This window comes from Penicillium diatomitis (genome assembly GCF_028827545.1).
Source record: "Penicillium diatomitis strain IBT 30728 chromosome Unknown utg000012l_segment0_segment0, whole genome shotgun sequence".
In the NCBI taxonomy this organism is placed as follows: domain Eukaryota; kingdom Fungi; phylum Ascomycota; class Eurotiomycetes; order Eurotiales; family Aspergillaceae; genus Penicillium; species Penicillium diatomitis.
In genome coordinates, this window is record NW_026623184.1 from 405,323 (window position 1) to 431,900 (window position 26,578).

General features: G+C 40.9%; 6 protein-coding genes across 6 annotated transcripts; 3 read left to right on the forward strand and 3 right to left on the reverse strand.

The window, feature by feature from the left end:
- Window positions 1-95: 95 nt before the first annotated feature.
- N7539_008117 (uncharacterized protein) lies at window positions 96-1,673 on the reverse strand (the record flags this gene model as incomplete). The annotated part of the gene is made up of 2 exons (XM_056937717.1): window positions 96-1,331; window positions 1,389-1,673. The coding sequence occupies 2 exons, from the start codon at window positions 1,671-1,673 to the stop codon at window positions 96-98; spliced, it is 1,521 nt and encodes a 506-aa protein (XP_056786809.1).
- Window positions 1,674-2,072: 399 nt separating this feature from the next.
- On the forward strand, window positions 2,073-3,274 carry N7539_008118 (OST3/OST6 family protein; the record flags this gene model as incomplete). Its single annotated transcript, XM_056937718.1, has 4 exons — window positions 2,073-2,417; window positions 2,491-2,588; window positions 2,659-3,014; window positions 3,093-3,274. The coding sequence occupies 4 exons, from the start codon at window positions 2,073-2,075 to the stop codon at window positions 3,272-3,274; spliced, it is 981 nt and encodes a 326-aa protein (XP_056786810.1).
- A 933-nt stretch (window positions 3,275-4,207) lies between these two features.
- On the forward strand, window positions 4,208-5,931 carry N7539_008119 (uncharacterized protein; the record flags this gene model as incomplete). Its single annotated transcript, XM_056937719.1, has 3 exons — window positions 4,208-4,845; window positions 4,915-5,760; window positions 5,841-5,931. The coding sequence occupies 3 exons, from the start codon at window positions 4,208-4,210 to the stop codon at window positions 5,929-5,931; spliced, it is 1,575 nt and encodes a 524-aa protein (XP_056786811.1).
- A 42-nt stretch (window positions 5,932-5,973) lies between these two features.
- On the reverse strand, window positions 5,974-7,683 carry dbp3 (RNA-dependent ATPase DBP3; the record flags this gene model as incomplete). The annotated part of the gene is made up of 2 exons (XM_056937720.1): window positions 5,974-6,127; window positions 6,194-7,683. 2 exons carry the CDS (start codon window positions 7,681-7,683, stop codon window positions 5,974-5,976), a joined length of 1,644 nt encoding a protein of 547 aa, XP_056786812.1.
- A 666-nt stretch (window positions 7,684-8,349) lies between these two features.
- N7539_008121 (replication factor A subunit protein RFA1) lies at window positions 8,350-10,483 on the reverse strand (the record flags this gene model as incomplete). The annotated part of the gene is made up of 6 exons (XM_056937721.1): window positions 8,350-8,443; window positions 8,499-9,397; window positions 9,449-9,989; window positions 10,050-10,140; window positions 10,209-10,360; window positions 10,440-10,483. 6 exons carry the CDS (start codon window positions 10,481-10,483, stop codon window positions 8,350-8,352), a joined length of 1,821 nt encoding a protein of 606 aa, XP_056786813.1.
- Window positions 10,484-11,100: 617 nt separating this feature from the next.
- N7539_008122 (ubiquitin-specific protease UBP14) lies at window positions 11,101-13,775 on the forward strand (the record flags this gene model as incomplete). Its single annotated transcript, XM_056937722.1, has 6 exons — window positions 11,101-11,128; window positions 11,191-11,258; window positions 11,324-11,458; window positions 11,547-11,820; window positions 11,889-13,572; window positions 13,631-13,775. 6 exons carry the CDS (start codon window positions 11,101-11,103, stop codon window positions 13,773-13,775), a joined length of 2,334 nt encoding a protein of 777 aa, XP_056786814.1.
- Window positions 13,776-26,578: the final 12,803 nt, after the last annotated feature.

Genomic DNA, 26,578 nt, shown 5'->3' on the forward strand with positions numbered 1-26,578 from the left:
TGGCGAGCATCAATCTCAAGCCCGTCAATTTCTCCAATCAAAGTAGCATGGGACAAAAAACTCAACTTCCCAGACGAAGACTCCAAGCCGTATTCTCATCGCGTACGGTCTCTTTTCAAAGGAGAAAAGGCCCTTGAGGCTCCAAAACCTCCACCTCGAGAGAGCCCAACTGAGAGAGGCGCTGCAAGCACTGATTGTCGGCCACCTCCCAGTAACGGTTTCCTCGGCTTGCCAAGCAACTCTTCATCCTCTTCGTCATCTTCGAAGAGACTGCGGTCTCGCTGGGCAAGCTTTCTCCTCTTGACCTTCGTTTGGCCCTGTTCGACGGAGCCGTCGTTTAAGGAGTCTTCCAATGTCTCACCTGCACCTTTACTCACAGCACGATTGGGCTCTGGATTCTTGTCGCGGTCGGCATTTGCAGCGGTGGGTTTCGCTCCACGCCCCTTTGCCTTTGCCTTTGCCTTTGCCGTCGTAGCTTTCGGCTTGCCTGCTGGTTTGATGAACTCTGGCTGTTCGTCTACCGAAGCCTGCCCGTCTTCTGACTTGCGTGCGACACCCGGTTTACTCCCAGGGTACGCGGAATCGTCCAGTACTTGCCGAACTTCCTCTTCATCAATATCGGAGCTAATGGGAGCCTCGCTCGGAGTAGACCCAGTACGATTCAAGAACGGAGTCATGGAGAACGACGACTTGTCGCCCGGCAATGCCGACGGTTTCTTTGTTTTGTCTTCCACGCGAACTGCCCCAGGCGTCGCAATGACTATCCCAGCCTCATGGAAGTCCGAGCTTGGGCCTCCATTCTGCAGAGGGATTTTCTGCGGTTCTGGTCCAGCATTGTCTGATTCCGCATTGCGAACGATGCTGCGGCGCTGTTGCAGATCGTTTCGCGCCTCTTGAAGCTTGTCTTTGGCCGATCGAAGTTGCTTTTTGAGTGTCTCAATCTTCGCCTCCATGACGGACCGCTCTTTCTCCCATCCACCGTTTTGCTGCTGGTCCTTCCTTTCCCGCTGTTGATTCGCTCTTTGTTCTCGCGCGAGCTCGTTCTGGAGCTCGTCCACCATCGACAGTAGCTTGGTCATTTGAGATGCCTGTTCCGCACCTTTGACCCGAGTGCGCTCGTGTGAGTGCTTTTCATTCTCGAGATGAAGCTCGAGCATGTTGAGATGTCGCTCCAGCGCCTGCTTCTCAGATACTACCGCTTGATGAGCGGTATCTTGCGTCTCCAGCCTCTCGAGCTTGGATTTGGCATGAGCTAACTCCCGCGAGAGCTGCACTTTCTCAGCAAGCAAGCCGCTATTGTTTGTCGAGGTAGTGTTCAGTGCCGAGAGTTCCTCCTAATGCGTGTAAGACTCGTAATTCGAGAGGTATTAGAGCCGGTGTGCACTTACCTTGAGCTTCTGATTCTCGCTTTTTGCGGTGTTGACAACCTGGCTTAAGCTGTCGACTACAGAAATTGCCTCTTCCAAATAATGACGCGTCTCAGACTCAGACTCTTTCAGGAATGCGACCTGCTCATGTGCTTGTTCAAGCGTGGCTCGGAGAGCATCGCGGTCGATCTGGAGCAGCAAATACTCCATCCGCCTCACACGGTCGCGTTCTGCATCGAGAAGACGTGCAGAATCTGCGATAGTCTTCTCATATTCTCTTTCAAGACGCAAGGTCTTGATTGACATATCGTACTATAATGCTTTATGAGTGACCGTAAACAGAAAAATCATAACATCGTGATGGGACATACATCGGCCGAAGCGGATTCATCAATATGCGCCATCTTTCGGGCAAGTCTGCAATTAAATCCTTTATAAATCCGACCCAGTTGCAGCTTTCGTCTGGTCTCGATACCCAAGTGTTGAGATCTCAAGTCTATCAGTCTCAGCCATCTCCACCAATGTAGCGGCCTACGCGTCGTCGGCTCGGAGGCGTGTTTGCTTTGTCCGGGCAGCCACGAATCTTACATAATCCTGCGGGATCGGGACACCTTTCATGTCCGCCAAGCATGGAGTGGAGATGAGCTACGTCGACTCCTTCCGAGCTGCGCTTCAACTTCATATCCATTTCATTGTCATGCCAAAATGAAGTTCTGGTCTACGCTTCTTCTTTCGTTGTCGGCCGTCTCCGGCGTTCTCGCCGCAAGTTCCGCCAAGGGTACATACCAGAAGTATCAGTCTCTCTCACGCTCGGGACCTGTTTCACTCGACAGTGCCGCTTTTGAGGAGCTCACCAAAGCTCCACGCGACTACTATGCAGCGGTCATTTTGACGGCGATGGATGTCCGCTACGGGTGTGATATGTGCCGTCAATTTGACCCCGAATGGAATCTCATTGGAAAGAGCTGGAATAAGGGCGAGAAGCCGGATGACCTGAAGGTCATCTTTGGAACTCTTGACTTTGACAAGGGCAAGACAGTCTTCCAGAAGGTGAGCAGGCCTGATTGCAGATTATTTTCTCTATGGAATACGAGTCGGTGACAAGCTAACAAATCCGGATAAGCTTATGCTTCAATCCGCTCCCATCATGCTTCTTTTCCCTCCCACTGCCGGACCCTACGCCAAAGTGAAAGCGGACCCCGTCAGATATGACTTTACTGGGTGAGTTCGACTTCTTCTTTCCGGCCTTCATCATGAGCTCGTTGACCGCTAACGGAATCTTCCGTTGTAGACCAATGAGTGCCGATCAGATGTACACATGGCTTAAGCGCCATCTGCCTGAGAGACAATTGCCTGCCTTGAATCGACCCGTGAACTACATGCGTATCGTCTCGACCGTGACAGTGCTGATGGGTGCCATCACGCTATTCACGGTACTCTCACCTTGGATTCTGCCCTTAATTCAGAACCGCAATCTTTGGGCGGCCATTAGTTTGATCGCGATCCTGCTTTTCACTAGTGGGCAAATGTTCAACCACATCCGCAAGGTCCCCTATGTGACTGGGGATGGCAAGGGCGGAGTCAGCTACTTTGCCAGTGGCTTCCAAAACCAGTTCGGTCTCGAGACCCAGGTTGTAGCTGCGACCTGTACGTTGAATCTTCCTGTTCTGAGTGTGGTTTACAAGCTGTCTGTTTCTTTACATTCTAACCATTACTATTTGCTAGACGCTGTCCTCTCCTTCGTCACTATTGCCCTGGCCTTGAAGGTGCCTCGCATGCAAGATGTGAATGGTCAACAACTGGCTGTCTTCATCTGGGCCGGTGTCCTTTTCGGAACCTACAGCTTCCTGATCAGTGTGTTCAAGATTAAGAATGGCGGCTATCCATTCTGGCTTCCTCCTTTCTAGCCATCTTCTGTCAGGAGCGAAGGGTTGCTACAAAAACAACAGTAGGATGGTTCAACGCCAAGCTTCTTAGCGGCTCCGTTTGGCCAGTCGGCAGACTCGGCACACACTTGTATAGCGAAAGTCTACCCTCGGATTTGACTACTAGTTGAATGGAGCTGTGATGTCACTCATGCTTTGAGGGGTTTTTCTTGTCGCCGGCGACAACAAATGTATTAAAAACTGCATATTCTAGATTAACAAGCGCAATGGAAATGGCTTGCTCCTTGTCAACGAAATTTTTTGTTCATCTTTGCGAATTCAATCCAGGCCAATGCAAGGAGAGCAACATCCAGATCAGATTCCAAGAGAGCTTCTCAAAAATCGACATACAGAAGAACAAGCACAGGTGGTGATCGCTGTTGTGGCTCTGGTCTTTTTTAACTCCTAGACCTGAGATCGTCGCACAGACCGTCCATTTATTGAGAAGCAACCGCGTTGCTTCCAAAACCAGCTGTCAACAATAATCCGTAGAGAGACGCGGTGTAAGCTACTTATAAGCTTGTGGTGTAAAGGTGACGACCCCAGATTAAAGCTCCGCTACACTTTCCAAAACCACGTGTTTGATAGAACAAGTAGGCCGAATCTGACCGCCCGCAGACATCTAGCCACATAGCTCCTCCACTCCTGGTTCAATATGCCTGCGAATGTATAGTTGTCGGAAACAAATTCAGAGAAAAACCGGTATCTCATGTGGCTCGGCCGCCTTGATATACTCTTAAATACTAGGCCGACGAAAGCTGGGCCTTGAGCAGATCGACAAGGATGGCTCAATCATCCGAAGCCCGTACAGGCACCATGCTGGCCTCGTCTGCCACTGGGACGCCATTTCTGATATTGATTCAGCTATCCTCGAGAATATTCACGTTCATATCCAATCAGCTGATTTTAAGTGCAATGTCTCCGGTCATTCTTGGGATCGCGGCTCAATTGGAGTTGTTCCAAGTGACAATATTATACTTCTCTCGAGAGAGTATCCGCATGGCAATCCAGAGACAGCCTCTTCAGCCCATGTCGAGCAACAATTTACCAAAGTCCCAAGCGGATCCAGCTGAGAAAGAACGAGTCACGTCTTCTCAGAGTCACCTGGCAGTCGCATCTCAATCAGTGGTCAATCTGTCTTATTTGAGTCTCGGCCTCGGCGTCCTGTTGACTATGGCGATCACTTCGTTATACCGGTATTATGCGCCAGTCCAGGCTGCATTCACCCCCTATTTCCAACACAGTGTGGTGATCACAGGGTTTGCGTCTTTACTCGAGCTGGCTATTGAGCCCTTTTTCGCGGTCATCCAGCAGCGTATGTGGTATGAGAAGAGAGCTGCTGTGGAAATGCCTGCAGCATTTCTTCGTAGTCTTACCACGTGCTCGACCTTCATTTACGCTTCTCGCGCAAATGTCCCCATTGGTGCCCTTCCATTTGCATTGGGCCATCTCAGCTATTCGCTTGCCTTGCTCTGTGGTTACTGTTGGACCATGGTGGGAAGAGGCAGTGACAATAGGCCGTTCACATATCGTCTTGCCAAGATCAAAACTAGGTAAGACATCTGCGTCTATTTCTGGAATCCCTCACTTGCTGTTTCAAAAGCACTTACTTTTTCTCCTAGCTCCTCCGAATACATTTTCGGTCGATTCCCACGGCCTCTCATGTCCATTGCAGCCAGCGTCTTCCTCCAATCAGTCGTGAAGCATCTTCTGACCCAAGGCGATGCCATGATGCTCGCTGCGCTGTCTACCTTGGAAGATCAAGGAATTTATTCCTTGGCAGCAAATTACGGCGGACTCGTCGCCCGTATCGTTTTTCAGCCGCTGGAAGAAAGCAGCCGCAACCTCTTCTCGAGTCTCCTCAGCTCCGACGAGACAGGCAAATGCGACAAGTCCCAAGTTCATGCGGCCAAGAAGCACCTAATTGGATTGCTTCGCGCGTATCAATTACTATCTCTAGCCATCTTCCCGCTTGGCCCACTGGCGATCCCGTATGTGCTTCGTGCATTGGGTGGCTCCCAGTGGGCGTCGACGAAAGTGGGAGATCTGCTCTCGCTCTACTGCTATTATATTCCATTCCTGGCGTTCAATGGCATCACCGAAGCTTTTGTCTCATCGGCTGCAGACTCGAGTCAGATCCGCAACCAAACAGTCTGGATGGGCGCGTTCTCTGCTTGTTATGCTCTGGCGGCGTTCCTGTTCCTGGAAGTAGGCTCTATGGGGGCGTATGGACTAGTTTTGGCCAATATTGTCAATATGGCCGTGCGTACTCTGTGGAGTTGTAACTTCATTCGCAAATACTTTGCCCAGCAAGGTGACGAAATTGATGCTACTGAGATCTCAATGCAGCCGATAAGCTATGCTGCGGGAGTCGCAGCCACGACTTTTGTGGCGAGACAGGGCTTTGAACAATCAAATCGGGGTATCATCCAGGCAATTCTATTCAGTGGTGTCTATGGACTTTTGGTGTAAGTTTCAGCCTCCCCTGTCGCCTGGTCTTGTGACGGACGGTCACACGAATATGAAAACACTTCTAACAACTTGACAGGCTTTTCCTGGAGAGGCGATATGTAATGCAACAAATCACGGAGCTGCGACAAGCTCTTTCCGCACGCTCAAAAAGGACAAAATCAGACTGAATCCTAAGATTAGATTCTGTGTACATCTCACATCTCTTCACCCTAATCAAATGTGATTTTTGTGGCCTTCTTGTCGGTGCCAATATCCTTGTAGAAGGCACCGTAGGCGTCGTGCTGCTTCTTCTTAACAGTAGTACCGAACTTGAGCAAAGCCTCGGGGACCTCTTGCTTCGCAGCCTTTAGGACGTTGATCAGACTGATTTTACATAATTAGCACATAATCACATTGGCGCCACAAATTGAAAAAAAGAAAAATACTCACCCGCCAGAAAGTGCCTTGTCTTGTTCAGTGAAAAGGGTAACAGCGTGACCCTCTGCACCAGCTCGGCCAGTTCGGCCGATTCGGTGAACGTAGTCTTCCACCGTGAGAGGGAAAGTAACGTTAATGACCAACTTCACGGCGGGGATATCAAGACCTCTAGCAGCCACATCGGTGGCAACCAAAACGGTCGCGGATCCGCTCTTGAACGCCTCAAGGTTGCGGAATCGGTCCGACTGGTTCAGGTCGCCGTGAATTCCGGCAACACGGAATCCCTTCCTCTTGATAAGACCCTCAATGCGCATAGCCTCTTTCTTGTAGAGACAGAAGACCAGAACCTTCTCGGGGCTTTGACCTCTTTGTGATCGGTTCAGCAGCTGAATGAGACGGTTCTCCTTCTCGCGACCGTCGAGGACCTCGACCTCTTGCTTGATGCGAGTGTTGGCACGAGGATCTGCAGAAGGGTCACCACCAATTGTCACGGTCACGGGAGAGTTCATGAAGGTAGCAGCAAGTTCACGGACCGACTTGGGCCAAGTGGCTGTGAACATGACTGTCTGTCTCTCGGAGACTGGCATAGGCGCGATGATGTCCTTGATATCCTGCTCAAATCCCTTATCCAGCATACGATCAGCCTCGTCCAAGACAAGGTAGTTGACCTTGCTCAGATCGACAGACTCGTCATTCTGAAGATCCTTCAGACGGCCAGGAGTGGCGACCACAATTGCAGCCGTCCTCAGTGCCACCCGCTGTTCATCCTTGCCCACACCACCGAAGATGCACGTTACATCAGCGTTGGCAACATCAGAGAACTTGACGAGCTGGTCGTAAATTTGCATAGCAAGCTCACGCGTTGGAGAAATGATCACAGCGGCTGGTTGGTACGGCGCGCGGCTACGCTTGGAGTCCAGCAGTTTCTTTAGACACGGAAGGCCGAAACCCAAGGTTTTACCACTGCCGGTCTCTGCAATACCAATGACATCGCGACCGGACAAGAGCAGCGGCCAGGTAGCGGCCTGAATAGGCGAGGGAGCAGGGAATGCTTTCAAGGGCGCGTAAAGGTTGTTCCCACAAGGGGGAAGGTAGTCGAAGGAAATGATTGGGCGAAGTTGAGGAGGTGCATCTGTGGCTGAATCTGTGATCTTGATGACCTTTTCCTCCAGGAACTGATCGATCTGGGACTGAGGCAGATCAGTCAGGGCCGAAGCCTGCATGTAACCCTTTACTTCCAAAGGGGAAGTTGCGATCACTCTGTCCTCGTCGTTCTCCTTTTCCTTCCTTTTCTCCTTCTCCTCCTTCTTTTCGCTCTTCTCCTTCTTTTCGCTCTTCTCCTTCTTTTCCTTCTTCTCTTGCTTCTCCTTCTTCTCCTTCTTTTCTTTCTTCTCCTTCTTGTCCTTCTTGTCTCTCTTCTCCTTCTTGATTGAGGACTCCTCGTCTGACTTGGACTTCTTTGAGGGCCGCAGCTCTGTTAGGTCGGCGCTTCTCTTAGCCATGATGTATAATTCCCGACACGAAAATTGCAGGCTCCAACTCCGATGTCGTTTATCCAAAATCAAGATCAGGCGCGGCGAAAAAAATTCACTAGAGAAAAAAAAAGAACTGCCCCTGCACACCGCCAGATAGTCTCCACTTCCTTATCGGCCATCTCCGCAGATTCGCGCACGATAAGGTAGGGTCCCCAGCAAAGGTGGGCCGCAACGTATCGATAAGTCTGATACGGAACAGGGACCATTACGGCGTAGAACGAGAAGCGGTCGACCTAGGTAGGTAACTACGTAACTATTGCTAGAATGGCAACTTCGCGCTACGTACAAGGAGCGCGAAATAAAGTCTGTATATGCCAATTAGATTGGCATAATTCTGCGCCCTGAGAGCACAACACAGACCAGATTCATTTCAAGTGCGTGGTGGACAAGGTGAACGAAGAGACGCCGAGTCGAACGGGTGCCAAGCTTGGCATTGGAGGAAAATTCTACTTTCTTCAAACAGCGAAACTGAAATTGAATAGAGGTCCCAATCAGTCTCGTGATAGTACTAGTAGTAGCATACTTTGACAAGTTTCCGTCCAAACCGCATACATTCATCCATGACAAAAAAAAGGCCCAGAACCAAGCCGTACATGACATAGTTAACCCAACCAATATGCGAGAGCGTTTAGTCTAGTTCAGACTATAAGAGTTGATGATCTCTGCCAAGCGTGTGGCCTCTTCGGAGTAGTTGATAGCCTTGGCGGAGGAGACTTGGTATCGGACACTACAATTGTGTTAGCAAATTGGAATGGGTTGGACCGCACCTGGTGTTTACTTACCGTTGTTGTTCACCGAAATTGTCAATCTTGGCGCGACAACGGAAACTCCAAGTGCGACAGTTCGCTTCATGGAAAACCGCCTGGAACGCTTCATTATCGTCCTCACACAATTGCATCAAATTGTCAGCAGACATGCCCATAATCAGGCGTCCTGTGTCATCGAAGCAGCTGAGCCAGAGTTGACCGGTGTGATCGCTGACACTGATCGGCATGATGTAGCGATATTCAGGGCGGGGGTGCGTCTTGTCGCACATCTCACATCGCCATTGACCCTCATCAAGTTGTGTCACCTTCTTGTTACAACCTTCAGAGAGACAGGCGGGGTAGCACCATGTTGACTCCTGGCGAATGAAGACAACCGTGGCTTTCAAAGAAAAGTAATCAACCTGATCTGACATACCCAGCTGTTCATCGCGGACCTGCGCAATGGTCTTGAAGGAATCGGCTTTCATGTTAGAGTTGGTGGCGCCCGACAGGGATGCATGAGAGGTGAAGTTCTCTGTCCTGCCCTGCGCGTCGTACCAGCCCTTCAATCGATGAGCCTCCGCGATGTCGGGATCAACTGTCATTGATCCTGAACTCAGCAAGCTCAAACTGCGTCCGCCAAAGTCAGACACTTTAACTCCCTTGAAAGCAACCACGGACTCTGGCGCTACATTGAAGTTGACTGCACCGGCACCCCATACGGTGAGACGAACAGAGTATCCCGTGTTGTCGACGAGACTGATTTCTCGCTTGTCGTAGGGCTTCCCAGTTCCCTTTGATACGATCTGAGAGGTTTCGCCAATATCTTTGAGGATACCAATGACGTCGGTTGTAGTATCTTTCTCGACGGATTGCAAGTCACCAATTGTGGTAAAATTGAATCGAATCTGCGGCACATCACTTTGGTCCTCAGCCTGTGTGGAATGATTAGCGACAGTCTTGCTTATTGGTGGGAGGGACTTTACCTTCTCTACCAACGTGTCCCTCTCAAACGTGAGTTCATAGTCATTGTTGAGGTTCGAAAACTGCTTCTTTGCGATTTGAACACGGCAAGGGCTGGAAATGTAGTACACTCCGCCTTCCTGGAACAGATCGTAGAGCATGTCGCACTGGTCATTGAAGCCGGTGGCGCGAATCTCGCCGCTGTCATCGAGGAGGTTGACACTGAACAATTTGCCTTCCCCGTTTTTGTTGTGCCAAGTCTTGATACTTGACTTGCTTGTGCAACGTGCCTTGATTGTCCATTTGTTTGAGTAAGGAGAGATTGCTTCAATAGGATAGATCGTCGCGTGAGCAGAGGATGTAGGCCCACGGGCGGGTTGGGCGCGACTCTGTTGTTGCGACGGCGCACCAGTCGGCTTTGACCCGTAGAAACCACTGCTTGAAATTGTCGTGGCTTGGGGTTTCTCCTCTTCCTCCGCCTTGACCTCCAAGGGCTTTGGCTCTCCAATTTTTTCGGATTCACCCAACTCTTTCAAAACCTCAAGTTCCATGATAATGAGAATTCTAGAATCAGGCTCAAGCCATTAGTCATCTGTCTCGATCATATAGAACACCGAATCTTACCTCTTGCCCTTGACGGAGTTCGCTTGGAAAGACTTCAGACGCACGAAACATCCTTTTCGAAGGCTTCCTTCCGTGACTAGATGGTTGGCTTCTAGGCGTTACTTGTCAGCAAGACACTTCGATCTCTCCGGGTCTTGAGTTTAGAAAATTGAAACTCACGTGTGGCAAGCATAGTCTGGACATAGTTGGCAATGTCGCTGAAGACGGCTCGATAGCGTTCGGGATGGGTGGCCTGTGGTGGGAGAGGCTTCACTTGTACACATTGAACGATCGGCTCGCGAACCTGCGGCTTGGTATCGTCAAAGATCGCGCTGCCAGAAAATCATTATCAGTTTATGACCAATGCAACAATCTTTACGTTGACCAAGAAGCATTGATCAGTATACGAACCTAAGAGCCCCCACCGTGATCTGTGACGCTGCGTCAGAAGCCATCGTGTTGCAATTGTGCCGGTGCCGTGCTGAGCTGAGTAGATGCTCTAGAGAGGCCTCGGAATAGGATGAGTCAATGGATCGTTCTTGTTGCTCGATCGATAAACAACTTGAGCAGCCTGGAACTCTGACCACTCTGGCACACTGTGTTGAGAAGCAGTGGGCGTAAAGTGGTTGATGCGCGACGCGTGCCGAACAAAGCCAAAAAATAACGCGTTAAGTGGGTGGTCACCTGACTCCATTGCTGCCTGGCGTTCTGTCCCGCGCCTCAAGGTTGACTTCGGAAGCTGGCTGCTTGTCAGTCAAGAGAGCCTTGGCGCCTGAGGATCGGCATTTCTAGAAGGCAGGAGAGGCAGCCTCGCCGGGACACCCCACGTCATTGTCAATTATGTAAGTCTATGCCCCACGCCTGGCGGGCAGCCGATGCTAAGCTGTTGCTGATCATTTATCTTGCCAGCGCTTAGCTCTGGAAATTTCAAATTTCTCATAAACTTCTGGCTAGTCAGAAGCTTGCGATCGTGACCAAGGCCAATTTCACGCCTATTTACAGTCAACAGCTACTGTCTCCTAGATCACAGATTCCTCGAGAGACTAGGCTGTCCTGATCGTTGATCTTAGACATGGCCTGTGTTCATGCCGGAGCTACAGGTTGGTGAGGAGGGAGAGTGCGAGACTTTGCTCGCATGCAGTCTGCTAATTGCAGGGTACAGACTTGAGACCTCCTGGTCCTACTCAAGACGTCTACCGCGAAGATTGCACTCAGTGCTTCGACTCTATTGTACGCCATCACGTGGTCGAGGGCAATAGTTGCAATAAATTGGCTAACGTTGGTCATATTCTTAGGATGATGAGGCTGGTCTGAATGTGTGCCTTCATTGCTTCAATGGAGGCTGCGCTGGAGACAGAAACCATGGTCTGCTCCACTTTCAGCGCTACGGCCATGCGCTGGCTTTGAATATTCGACGGACTCCGAAGAAAGTACAAGTACAGGACCCCATATTCTCATTTTCCTCCTCGTCCTGCATGTGTGAAGAGTTGTTGTCGACTAACGCCCGCCTTGATGTAGCGTGACGAGCCCCCCCAAAAAGTGTCCAAGCTCGCCATTGCCGCCGAAACAGATGAAGATCGATACAACGTTGCGACGTCTGTCATTTGCTACGCATGTCCTAGCGAGAACGTCGATAAGAATACGGGAAATATTCCTGTCGTAATTGACGGAGTCATGAATGCAATGTCTTTCACCAAGCGGGAGGAAGTCAAGGCGTGGGAGCAAGAATTTGTGCCCTGTGAGCATACATTATGCCTTGTCCAAGCAGACATGGGCGATGCAGGAACCAAAGGTACCACTGTCCAAACCTGATTTTGGTCATTGCAGGAAGGTGCAGTACTGATCTATCTGGAATCTCAGACTTGAATCAATGCTCAGCATGCGATCTGAAGGAAAATCTGTGGATCTGCCTCGAATGTGGAAACATTGCGTGTGGACGTACTCAACACGGAGGGGCAAGAGGGAATTCGCATGCTCTGGCTCACGCTGACTCTACATCCCATGCTGTTGCTGTCAAGCTAGGATCGATCTCCGCGGAAGGGACGGCCGACATCTATTGTTACAGATGTAATGAGGAACGTACAGATCCCGAGCTGGCCAATCACCTTGCTCATTGGGGCATTCACTTGGCTGGACGCACCAAGACAGAGAAAAGCCTAATGGAAATGCAGGTCGAGCATAATATGCAATGGGAGTTCTCCATGACCTCCGAAGATGGGCGTGAGCTATTACCAATCTACGGGCCGGGCTTGACTGGATTGGCCAATCTTGGAAATAGCTGCTATCTTTCCAGTGTGATGCAGTGTATTTTTTCCACGCCAGCCTTCCAGAGTCGTTACTACGACCCCAACGGACAATCACCGCATTGCCAGACGCCAGCGCAGGATCTTGAAACTCAAATGAGAAAGCTCGCGGATGGCCTACTCTCGGGGCGTTATTCCCGACCAGACTCACGGGTCGCCATGTCCATGGCGTCGTCAGAAGCGAGCTCACCCATCCATCAGAAGGGACTTTTACCAGCTATGTTCAAGCATCTTATTGGACAAGGACATCCGGAGTTCAAGACAATGCGGCAACAAGATGCATTCGAGTTTCTGCTGCATCTTTTTAAAAACGTCAGTCTTTCGAAGCACCTTGATGGCCGAGCCAATCCCGTCGAGAAGTTCCGATTCCAGGTTGAACAGCGCCTGCAGTGCCTTGTTTGCGAGAAAGTTCGATACAAGGTCGATGTTCAGGACAATATTTCAATTGCAGTCCCCGCTCGCCGCATTGCCGAAGTGGAGGGCAAGTTTGAGGCAGTACAATTCTCCGAGTGTTTGGACATCTTCACTGCCAAAGAAGTCGTTGAGCTTACGTGTCCAGCGTGCCAAAGCGCTGCAGGTTTCTCGAAACAGACCAAGTTCAAAACTCTTCCCCAAGAGCTGGCTGTCAATGCGCGGCGCTTCGAGTTGGTGAATTGGGTACCAACGAAGCTTGACATTCCGGTTATTGTCAGTGATGATCCAATTGATATGGCCTCGTATCTGGCCGGGAAACATGATCCAAATGAGGAGCTTCTGCCAGAAGTTCAGGAAGTCGTTTCCTTTTCGCCGAATTCAGAGGCCTTGAACCAGCTGCTGGCAATGGGATTCCCTGTAACTCGGTGTGAGAAGGCCTTGCACGCAACCGGCAACTCTGATGCAGAAGCTGCGATGACTTGGCTGTTCTCTCATATGGAGGATTCGGACATTGACGAGCCAATGGTGCTTGACCAAAAGTCTGGCTCGCATCGCTCTGCCGGTCAGGACGAGTCTAAGATCGCTCAGCTTGGCGAGATGGGTATTGAACCATCTCGTGCGCAGAAAGCCCTTGCTGCAACAAACGGGGATGTTGAGCGAGCCGTCGACTGGGTGTTCACTCATCCTGATGACGGGGATGAGGCCATTGGAAACGATGGAAATGCCGAGGTAGCGCAGACCTCTGAGCCTGTCGGCTACGGCACTGTGCCTGCTAGGTATCAACTTCGGTCGATCGTGTGCCACAAAGGTACCTCTGTTCACGCTGGGTAAGTTTCCCCCTAATTTAGTTTCTTTTCTGGAGTCTTCAATTTCTGACCTTCCTAGTCACTATGTGGCGTTCATTCGTAAGACAAGGGCAAGCGGCCAGTCCCCGTCGTGGGTACTTTTCAACGATGAGAAGGTGGTGGAGTGCGACAAGGTTGATGACATGAAACAGACTGCCTATCTGTACTTTTTGACTCGGGTCTAAGTAGGAAGGACGAGAGATCTCACAGTTATTACGGCAGGACTCTTTTAGCAATTCCGTCTGTTCGTGGGATTTGCGTTGACTTCCAGCATCCATAGAGTATTACTACACTGTCATGCCTCTAAGAAGGTTATGCTATCCTAAGGGCACACAACTCGGAGTTCCTTCATTTTGTGAATGATTGGAAGACATGATTTTAGTCGATGGCCATGCTGCTGTCTTTGTGCTGTAGCTTGACTCACGTCCTTTTGCCATGACAAAAGGCTTGAAGCTACATCATCCTGTGCAACCCAGTAGGCCAGAGGTGGCCGATAGAAGTCCTGGGAACCGAACACCGCTTCAACAGACCACCAGGAGTGGCCATGACTTTGCCAAAAGAATCACACCCAGAGGACTGGAGCTTTTGCGTACGGTCTCTCTCCATTTGTACTACATGTCAAGTCACTTTCATATATGTAAGGACCGGTATCAGACATGGCAGCATGATCCATGAGGTATCGTTAGGTAAGGTAACTTTCGACCTACTGAAACCCTCCCAGCCAGACAGATATTATTGGATGACGTGAGGCAAAAGAGAGATTCATTTAAGGCTACGGTAGTCTAAGAGCTAATAAATACTAGCTAATGGGGGTTACGTACGAGATCACGTATGCCTCGAGCCTCACGCATTCCGCGTTAGTGCGCCTTAGAGGTGGGAATATAGCCCCCATGGCGGAAAAGGCCCTACCTATAGGTACCCATTTGTGAATTTTCGTACCCATGAAAATTTCTATACCTAATGAGGAATACCGACGTAGGTATAAAATACCTAAAATTTTGTAGTATATTCTTAGAATATACTACTGTTTGTATGGTATGTGATACTGCCGCACCACCGCAGTCCATAGCTTAGGTAGAATCTCTCACCGTCAGCAATCTCACTCCTCATCCCTCTCACACATCGATACTACTGCCCCTACAGTAGCTATATCCTATTAGGTTATAAGCCCTGTTTAGCGTATAAAGAGTAAGGTTTTAATACTTCCTATACTACCTAAGCACTAAATTACAAAATAACCGATTTAATATACTATATACGTAGCTTCGGCGTATAGCTAACCCTATAACGTATAGGCGAAAGTGAATAGTTAACTAGTAGGTTAGTTAACTAGTTCGCAGACGAACTTAGAGAGTAGAGCTATATAGAGGAGTTAACTAGTTAGCTATAGTAAACTAGTAAGTTTACTAACTAGTTAGTCGGTAGACTAGTAAGTTAGGGTTAACTAGTAAATCGGTTAGCTAGTTAACGGAGATAGACTTAGAGGATCGAGGAGGAGATTATATAACCGATATTTACGTTTATAAGATCGGATAGATATCTACGCGTTATTAATAGTTAGAGTCTTATATATATATACGCTAGAGCCTAAGGATTATTTATCTTTCTATTAACTTCTATAAGGGAATCTCCTATCTAGGACTTTCTATAAAGATTCTACCGCTTTCCTATAGTCCGCCTATATCGAGTATTTAAGATAGTACTTTATCCTTCTTATTTCTTCCTTTCCTTTTTCCCTTTTATCTTAGTTTCTTTATTATATAGGATATAGTTACTTTACCTTCTTCCTTCTATATATAGATTTATATAGCTATACTACCTAGGAGTTATATAAAACTAAGATCTACTATATTCTCTTATCTATATATAATAGACTAATACTTATTATAAGTTATTAAGTCTTTATATATTATCTCTCTTTATTTTTTCTTTATCCTTTAAATAATAGATATAGTAGTATCTATTAATATAGTATATCTAGGTATTAATAAAGAATCTACTTAGGGAGAGTTATATAGAGTATATCGATAGAGCTCTCTAGCTAGATCTAATAATCTTCCCTATAAGAACTATAATATATATTTTATTTAGATTATATCTTAACCGGATAATATACTAGAGTATTTACGCGATAGAAAATTTAGCTATAAGGATTTTATCGACTTAGTATAGGATAAATCTAGGTTTATATTTAATTTAATATAGGATATATAGTAAGTAATAGTCGATTATCTATATTATCTCGATAATAAGATCGAGGAATAACGCGGATAGCTTAGCGTAGCTACTACCGAGATAGTTAAACTAATAAACTAGAAGATAACGAATAAGGCCCTACTCCGTAAGTCCGAAGAGCGTACTAATCTTAACGCTACTACTATTAAGCTTTTATAGGCTACTTTCTAGTAGAATCCTACCCTCTCCGACTAAATCGTAATAAACTATCCTATATCTCCTACTAATTAATATAAATAGCGTAAAGCTACTATAGATACTACTATAATAGACCGTTCTGATTCTATATATACTATATATAAATTTAAGATCCCCGATCTACTCCTATTTACTAATAGAAAGGAAATAACTTAGGAAAACTAGAAGATCGTAATAGAGCGTAAGTTATATAGTATAGGACTAGATCTTACTAATCTCTTAGTCTTAGACTATACTTATACTTAATATAAAGATATAGCTAAATAAAATATTAATTAGTATATAATAGATATAGTCTCTAAGTAATACTAGGACTATAATAATCTCTTTAAGTATCTCGGATCTATCTTCGGTAACTATAATAAAGCTATATATTCTAAACAAGATTTCTAGAAGTTAGAGATATAGGATAGATAGTTATTTAGCGACTTCCTATCTTAGTTCTCTTACCTTTTTAATACTAGTAAACTAGTTATAGGTAAATACTAGAAGAAGTATATCCTCTAGAACTATTTAACTCCCTAACTCCGAGAGATTATTAATATCGACTTAATTAATAAGTCTCTTATATCTTTTACCGAGTTTAGCTATAAAGTTAGGAAGAAGTATAATATCCTCTACTTAAGTAGTTAGATCTCTACTTAGCGATATAGTTAGACTACTAATAATAAAAGTACTAACTAGACTAGATTATCTAAGATATACTTCTCTAAGAAGTCTAATAATAAGACTATCTCTATAACTCTAGTAATATTAGGTACTATATCCCGCGAGATAAAGGTAATTCTAGTATCTAATACTAAAAGTCTAGATAATAAGACCCGGATCTACTATATAAAAGAAGACTAATACTTTAGATATAGATAGACTAGATATATATCTTTAAAGTATCCTAGTAAGAAGTATACTATATTAGTAGCGGAGGTATTAGTTCCTATCCCTAGCTATATAGAAGAGATCTCTAAATCCTCTAAGATAGGAAAAGCCTAAGTCTAGAATAAATCTCTCTTCTAGATATAAGTATTACGAAAGTAGTTATATCTTTAGATTTATATATAGTATTAGGAAATAATAAATAATTTACTTTTCTAATTATACTTATATCTAATAGTTAGTTAACTTATATAACTACTTTACTTAATACTAAAGTAATATCCTATATAGCTATTAATAAAGGATTAGCCTATACTATCCGAGATATTTAGAATATTCTATAGATATCCTTATCCTAGTTAGTAAAAATAGAAGGATATAATAGGAAAGGAGGGGAAAGCTATTACTTATATAATTATTCTAACTCTCTAAATCGACGGATAACGATTTTATTAAATACCGTTCCTTATTACTAACTTAGGATATTACTATATAATTATTAGGCGAGCCTAGTTCGCGCGTTACTAAGTATTACTAGACTATATAAATTATAAAATCTAGTAGCCTACTAAAGTTATACTAATAGATAAGATAGCCGGGAAACTAACCCTTAAGATTCCTTTATCTATATTAATATATCCGTAAGTAGTAGATTAGAAATACTAAGCTTATACTAAAGCCTATAATCAGAAGATAGAGTAACTAATCGAGTAGGAATAGATTAATAGATCTCGGATTATTTTAACTATATATAATACCGAATAGAAATATCCTAGGAAACCTATAGAGGACTATATATAGGCCTCCGAAGTATTAAGCCTAGTAACTACTATAAATAAAGAATAGATAGTTCTACTCTCTTAACTATCTCGCGAAGATCTAAATATTATATTCCTTAGTCCCGCTCGAGCTTTTATTAGTCGAGTAGGATTTAAACGCTATATATAGGCTAAGGATACCGAAGTATTTATTACTACTCTTAATAAGATTAACGTAATAATTACGGAACTAGCTCTAGAGGATAAAGTAGTTATAGAGAAGGAGTCTATTTAATAGTAAATTCCTAAGATCTACTATAACTTATAGGAGTTCTTCTTATAATAGAAGTCTAATATCCTACTACTATATTAGAATCTATTTAACTATAAGATCCTTCTTAATAGAGAATAAAGACCGGGCTACTACTCTCTTTATAAAATAAACTAGGAGGAGCTTAAGATAGTTCGAAAGTACCTATTTAAGAACTTATAGAAGGACTTTATTATTCCTTCTAGATATCCTTTCGTATCCCTAATCCTAATAGTAAAGAAAATAGATAGTAGACTATATTTCTATATAGATTACCGATAGCTAAATATAGTTATAGAGAAGGATATCTATCCTTTACTACTTATTAATAAGATAATAGACTAATTAAGTTATATAAGATACTTTACTAAACTTAATATATAATAGGGATTCTATTAACTCTAAATAGTAACAGACTTAGAGGATCTAATAATATTTATAATCCGATATAGGACTTTTAAGTATAAGATTATACTATTCGGATTATATAGAAGACCTACCTCCTTCTAGTATTATATTAACTAGGTACTTAGGGATCTCTTAGATATAGTTATTATTATATTTATAGATAATATCTTAATCTTTAGCGAGGACCCTAAGAAGTATATTAAATATATTCGCGCTATAATCTATTAATTATAAGTAGCTAGGCTCTAAGTAGCTATCTATAAATATAAGTTTAACCGAACCGAGACTAAATTCTTAGTTTATATTTTAGGAGTAGATAGAGTAAGAATAGATCCTAAGAAGATTAGGGCTATTTATAAATAGTAAACTCCTATAACTATTAGAGGAGTTTAATCCTTTCTTAGGTTCTATAACTTCTATTACTATTTTATTATAGCTTATAGTTATATTATAAAACTACTATACTAGCTTACTAAGAAGGATTATCTATTTAACGTAATTCTCGCTTAACCGGGACACCCGGTTAAGCGGGACACCTATCACCATCAAAAAATTTCAAAATCAATTATCTCAACTAACACCCCTTGATTTAACTATATCTAGCGATTTTTATATATATTAATCCTGTAGCCAACTTACCTACACCTACTATACTTAGGCGGAGCCCTAGTAGTTAGCCGATCTGGCTGATTAGGCGTTTCGCCCTACGTATACGATACTACCTTACCTACTTTAACTAGCTGATTTACCTACTAAGCTAGTTATAGGCCCTCTTAAACGGTTAGACCCTTATTATAAGATATCTGCCTAGTTAACTGTTTACGCTTCTTAATAACCTTCTCGTTTACTACGTATAGATTAGCGATTTCTTACGATAGTATCGCGGCGTTATATATCGAGAGATAGATACTCTTGATAATCTAATCTATAGCGGTTTTTTATAGCGACAGAGAGCTATTTAACCGCTATTTTAATAGATTCTTAAGTAAGGTAGCCTATTTCTATAGCTAAACCATAGTTCTAGGTATTTTTAGTATAGATTAGCTAGATCGGCTAGTTAGTCAGCTAGTTAGCCGGCTAGTTAGTGGTATAGGCGTTCGTAGAGAGATATTAAGCTTCGAAAGTACCCTTTCTATATTAATCGGTACTAGCCTACTAGCTACGAAGCTATTTTAAATAGTAACTAGTTAAAAGGCCTCTAGCCGCGCGCGTTAATAGTTATCGAGGAAATCAAATTTATCGATATAATTATAGCCCCTACGCGTAAGATTACTTATAAAGCGACCGTATAAGCGTTTTAATACTACAAAACAGCTAATATCTAGTAGCTATAATAGATACGATAAATATATAGGTATATAGAGTAGTATAATATCGTTTTCGGCGTAGATTCGATCGAATTAAGGCGTAAGATAGCTACCGTAGCTATCAAGAATTAGTAGTCGAAATCGGCCTCGTACGCGCGAATTTATTAACAGGATAAATAGCTTTTGTAGCTAACGTAGGCTAATCTCATCGGTAGTCTAGCTATTATTTAAGACCTTAAATCGCTAATCTTATAGTAGGTTATTAAACTAACTAGCGATTACAACCTTACCTTTGAAAATCATATATAGTAGTAGCGAATAGCTATTAGCGCAAATTACTTCGATTATAGTAACCTATTCGCGGTTACCTAGCTATAGTAACGATCGCCGACCGTAGTAATCAGCTCGCGTAATAACCTTTTATATTAATATAAGGCCTATTATAAACCCTATCTCATCGAAGTTATGATTATCCTGCGGTTAAATACCGTTCTTATCGATCACGCGTTATATAGTCGTAAACTACGCTCGTAGCGATTTTAGATCTTCGTTTAGGGCACGTTAATAGTTATATCGCCTAGAGAAACGCGATCGAATCTCTTCGCGTCGATTAATAAAGGTTGATAACCAATTCTTACTAACAGTAGGTAGTAGCTAGCTACCGCGGGTAGCTAGTAGGATATTAGCCATCTCTCGTATAGTAGCTAGCCTAGGGGCTACTCCACGCGTATCTATAGAGATAATCTAATCGACTAGGGATTCCTCCTCTGTTTCGGTCAATTTAAACCGATATAGGCGCTTATCAACGCGTGAAACACACCCATCGCAACGCGTATATAGTATTAATTTCGGTATTACGTATAGGGTAGCTACGGCGCGAATAGATTAAATTCGGCCGTTTTTGATATCGTTAAGGGCTAATAAGATCCTGCCCTCCTAATCGGCCGATTTTAGCTAGGAATCAGATCGTTTTGGTGGCATAGTAGGTAGTTAAATTAGGTAGGTAGGAAGGAAGAAGCGATTTTGGATAATACCCGGTTAAGCGGGAATTACGTTATATAGAATAAGGACTATATAAGAGCCTTCTAGTAACTAAAAGCTACTCTTTTATTAGCGCCTGTCTTATTATACTACTATCTAGAGTAGGAGATAAGACTAGAAATAGATACCTCGAAGGATATAATCGTAGGAGTATTATCCTAGAAGTATAATAGGATATAGTACCCTATTAGATTCTTCTTAAAGACTATATTACTAGAGGAGTAGAAATAGGATATCTACGACCGAGAGATACTAGCTATTATAGAAAGTATAGATAACTAGCGGACTAAGCTATCGGGACTATAATATAAGGAAAGATTCGAGGTCCTAATAGATTATCGGGTATTAGAGTACTTTATATTATTAAAACTCCTAAATACTTATTAAGTATATTAGGAGCTAAAGCTTTTCTAGTACTATTTTATAATCCGCTACTAATCTAGTTAATAGAATACTCTTATAGATATATTATCTTGCTTCTAGGTTAAGGAATAAGATAAACCGGAGAGTTAGATACTACTACCTAATTTATACTTAGATTCTTAGATTATAAATAAGCGTAAGGAGACTACTTAAATCTACTAACTCTATATTAGTAGTAACTTAATCGAATAGTTACTTCTCGTAAACTAGGATAATCTAGAGCTAGAAGTATAGTATTAGGAGGTAGACTAAAAGAACTCCTTAAGTAAATTCGATCTATAAGAAGAAGTACTAATCTATAATAAGAAGCTTATAGTCCCTATATATAGATAGCTATAAATCTAGTTAATCTCTAGAGCTTATAATTAACTATTATTAATATACCTAAGCGCTAAGAAACTTTAGAAGTTCCTAGCTAGCTATTTTTAGTAGAAGACTCTCTATTAGGATATTATTTAGTTTTTAGATAACTATATAACTTATAAGTATACTAAAATCTAGCGAATAAAGACTCCGGGACTTCTAAACTTACTACTAATACTAGATAGGCCCTAGTAGTATATCTCTATAGACTTTATATATCTACCGAAAGACTAATATAGATATAATAATATCTTAATAGTAGTCTATAGATTAACGAAGTAGATAGTTTATATATCTTCTTTTAAGAATACTATAGTAAGAGATCTAGTAAAACTTTAGTTAATATACTATTACCGATAGATAGGACTTCTAGACTTAATTATATCGGATAAGAGACTATAGTTTATTATAGTATTCTAGAAGATCCTATATAAACTAATAGAGATTAAGCAGAAGTTATCTACTCTATATTATCCTTAGATAGATAGATAGTTAGAGAATATAATCTAGTTATTATCTTAATAACTATAGGCCTTTATAGATAAGTTCGCTAATAACTAGTCTAGTTTACTACTAATAATAGACTTTATCTAAGTAATTCTATCTTATAAATTGACGGGGATTTTACTATACTATACTAAATAAGAATATAAGCTAAGAATAATAGTTAATTAGTAACTTAGTAGTAGCGGATAGGACCTCTATAGACTAGATCGAGAGATAGCTTAAGACTAGATAGATAAGATTTATTAGATTTATAAGTTTATATAGGATAGTATAGCTAAAGCTTAGGAATATTAGCGTAACTAGGTAAATTAATACTATAGGAAGCTAAACTTTAATATTAGAGATCTTATTATAGTTATAATAAAGGATAATTAGTAGATTATAGAGGGGCTATTAGATAAACTCTATCCGAAGATAGAGGGGCCTTTCCGGATCCTTAAGTAAGTCGGATATACTTTTCGACTATAGCTACTAGAGGGATTATTATAATATAATATCTTTAATCTAGAGAAGTTACGTCGAGCGATAAGTATAGAACTACTCCCGGGATAACTAGCGCCTAAACTAGCTATATAAGTTATACTAGAACTAGAATATAATATAGAGATAATTCTTAGTTCGCGGATATACCGGTCGAAGCTTTAATACTAAGTAAAATAGATTAGGTTCGAGAATAATAAAATATAGTATAATACTAGTAACTTCCGGTCTATAGTGTTAAAACTCCGAGAATATTATATAGTCTATCTATCCTATCCTAGACCCCCGGTAAATCTTAACTATTAGTTAGAGTATAAAGCTTTTAATAAGGAACTACTAGCGTATATAGATAATAATATACTATAATATCGCTATATCTAAAGATAGTTATAAGTCTAAATAGGGAGTAATATAATATATAGGCGAAAGTTAATAGTTAACTAGTATATTAGTTAACTAGTTTATAGACGAACTTAGAGAGTAGAGCTATATAGAAGAGTTAACTAGTTAGCTATAGTAAACTAGGAAATTTACTAACTAGTTAGTCGGTAGACTAGTAAGTTAGGATTAATTAGTAACTTAGTTAGCTAGTTAATAGAGATAGACTTAGAGGATCGAGGAGGAGATTATATAACTAATATTTATATTTATAAGATTAGATAGGTATCTATATATTATTAATAGTTAGAGCCTTACGCGTATATATACTAGAGCCTAAGGATTATTTATCTTTCTATTAACTTCTATAGGGGAACCTCCTATCTAGGACTTTCTATAAGGATTCTACTACTTCTCTATAGTCCGCTTATATTAAGTATTTAAGGTAGTACTTTATCCTCCTTATTTCTTCCTTTCCTTTTTCCCCTTTATCTTAGTTTCTTTATTATATAGGATATAGTTACTTTACCTTCTTTCTTCTATATATAGGTTTATATAGCTATACTACCTAGGAGTTATACTAGTATAATCTTATACTACCTAAACTTCTTCTAAAGTATTCCCTTAGCGAAGTCGAGGTTAAATATATTACTACTAATTAAGCTTTTTTAGCGTTTTCTAGTCGAATAATACTCTAGGTTCATAACCTCTTTTAGTATTAAATAGTAAAATACTAGTAGTGTTTTATAGTAGTACTATAGCTACGAAGTCTACTATTAAGAGATATTTAGACTAGTTATCTTAATAATAATTTATAAAAGGTTATAGATATTAAGCTATATATTAGTTCGTAATCTTACTCTAGTTATTAGTTTATAGGTAATATACTATTAATAGCTTCTTTTTAATATTAAGGATTTTATAGAATTCTATCTAAAATTTAGATATAAACTAGCCTCTATGGTCTAAGATAATCGAATCTAGTATTCTTATCTAATAATAAATATAGTTAATAAAGATTTATACTATTTTCTTTATATTAATATCCTTAAAGTAAGAAATTAAAATTAGCTATTAAGTAAGTCTATTAATAAAGACTATAACTATATTATAGTTATACTTATCTTTCGGGAAGGAACGATAATCTATAGTAATATATTACTATAGTCGGCTAAGGATAGGAAGTAGTTTTAACTTACCGGATATCTTATCCTTCTATACTTTAGTTTATTTATATAATTAGTAGTTATTAATATATCTTCTTATATCTTAATACAGCTCTAGCTAGTAGTATCGTAAAGTAGTTATTCGATATATTTTATCTTAGCTAGAATAGATAGTTATTAGCTACTAGTAAATTTTATCGAGGAGCCTTACTCGTAAATTACTATTATTAGGAACTATTAGTTAAGTTCCTTCCTAGAGAAGAAGATTATAACTAAATAACTACTTACTTAAGTTATCCTACGTAACTACTTTCTTATAATATTATTTAAGACACTTATAACTCTTATTTACTTATAAGATTTACTTAATAATATTTAAGGGTTCGACTTAACTAATCGATATAATTCGATTAGAAGTTTCTAGATAGACTCTCTCTTCTAGCTTATCTCTTAGAATTATAATCTATTTAGACTAGTCCTTCCTTTTTAGTATCTTTTCTTTTCTTAATAGCGTATCCGTAACTATATTACTCCTACTATTATAATATTTAATAATAAAATAATATCGCGATAGTATCTTAGCCTAACGTACTTAGCGAATATTAAGCTTCTTATCTATTATAAAGTATTATAAGAAGTAATAATCTATCTAGATTTCGAAAGGTTAAGTTCGTTATAGACCTTCTAGTTTAGCTTACTACTCCTTAAGTACTTTAATAATAGCTAGTATTTCTTTATTATATATATCGTATTTCTATTAATCTTAATCTATAGTCTTTAAAAAGAAAGCTACTAGATACTATCTCCTATTAGTTTCCTAGGATAGTACTATATCTAAGTAACTATCGGAAGTATCTATCTCTAGATATATTAGTACGCTCGGATTATAGTAATTTAGTACTAGTATAGAGCTTAAGTTCGCTTTTAATACTTTAAATATAGATTAGTAGTCCTAATTCTATATAAATAGCGTTTCCCTTTTTATAAGATAGTAGAGTAATCTTATAATATAACTATAATTCCTAATAAACCTCTAGTAGAAGTTATATATACCTAAGAAGGATTATACTTCTCTAATAGTCTTAGGTAGTATCTATACTTAGATTATATCTATTTTTACTAGATTAACTCTAATCTCCTATACGCTAATAATAAAGCTAAGGAATTTAGTATTTTATATATAAAATTTATATTTATATAGCGCTACTTATAGGCCTACTTTCCTTAGTTATTATAATACTATCTTTATATATACTTAGTATTACTCTAAGTTATCCTCGGTATAGATTAAGATATTATCTATAAATATAGTATAGAAGTTATTAATATAGTTACCTAATATATAGTTAATATAATATTAGAAGGTAGCTAGTCTATTAGTTAATCTAAATAGTAGAACTTTATATTTATATAATCTATATCTTAACTTAAAGATTATAAGATCTTCTAAGTCTAGATATATATAAATCCTATAGAATCCTTATTAAATATCTAGTTTAGTAAACTATTTAGTCTTACTTATCTATTAGAGTAGTTTATTAATTAATAGTAGGGGATATTAATCCTTTTTTATTTAAGTATTTAGCTTATAGTAATTAACGTAGAATCTTAGACCGCTACCTAGCTTAACTACTATTAAAATTAGTAATATATATAGTATAGAAGATAGTACTATAAAACCTTTTACTAGATTCTGTTATAAGTATAGTAGGACTAACTTAGGATAAGGATAGGATATAGGAGGATAGAGGGCGTAAGCTACGTCTACTACGTATACTACGTGTACTATCTTAAAACTTAGGATAGACTATAGCCTCTTCCCTTTTCTTTTTCTCCTCTTTAGCCTTTAAGATTCTCGATACTATATAGTTAAGTTAAATAAATAGTTTATAAGTCCTTCTAAAACTTTTCTTAAACTAGCGTATAATATTATCTTAAAGGCTCTCCTCTTCTTTTATAACCTTTTTTCTTTTTAAAGTATTAGTCGGGTAGCGAGGTACTATATCCTCTAGCTATCCTAATAACTTTACTAATACCGAACCGATATAACTAGTACCGAAGCTATAATAGTATAATTACGCGAGCGAACCTCCTCTATAGAACGAACTTCTTATAGAACCTCTTTAAATTTTAGCTACGAAGACGCTAAATATAAACTCGAAACCCCGGAATAGCTACTTAAGTAGATTTCTAGTAATACTTAAGTAGTCTTTTAAGCCTTAAAGTAGGAGGCGGAAAAGAACGAATATCTTACTAAGTAGATCGAATAGTTAACCGAGGAAAATAAGATATTAAAGTCTCTAAATACTATAGAATAGACTCCGGAAATCTAGTATATAGAAGAAGCTTATACTAGTCTTCGCGCTAACTATAATAAGACTACTAAAGAACGCGATATACTAGTAACCGCGATATAATTTATATAGGTAGATTATAATACTAGTAGAGGAATTAGTTTAAGTTATACTATATCTAAGACTAAAGAACTCTACCGTAAATTAACTAAGATCTCTAATCCTCTAATACTTAGTAATAGTAAGG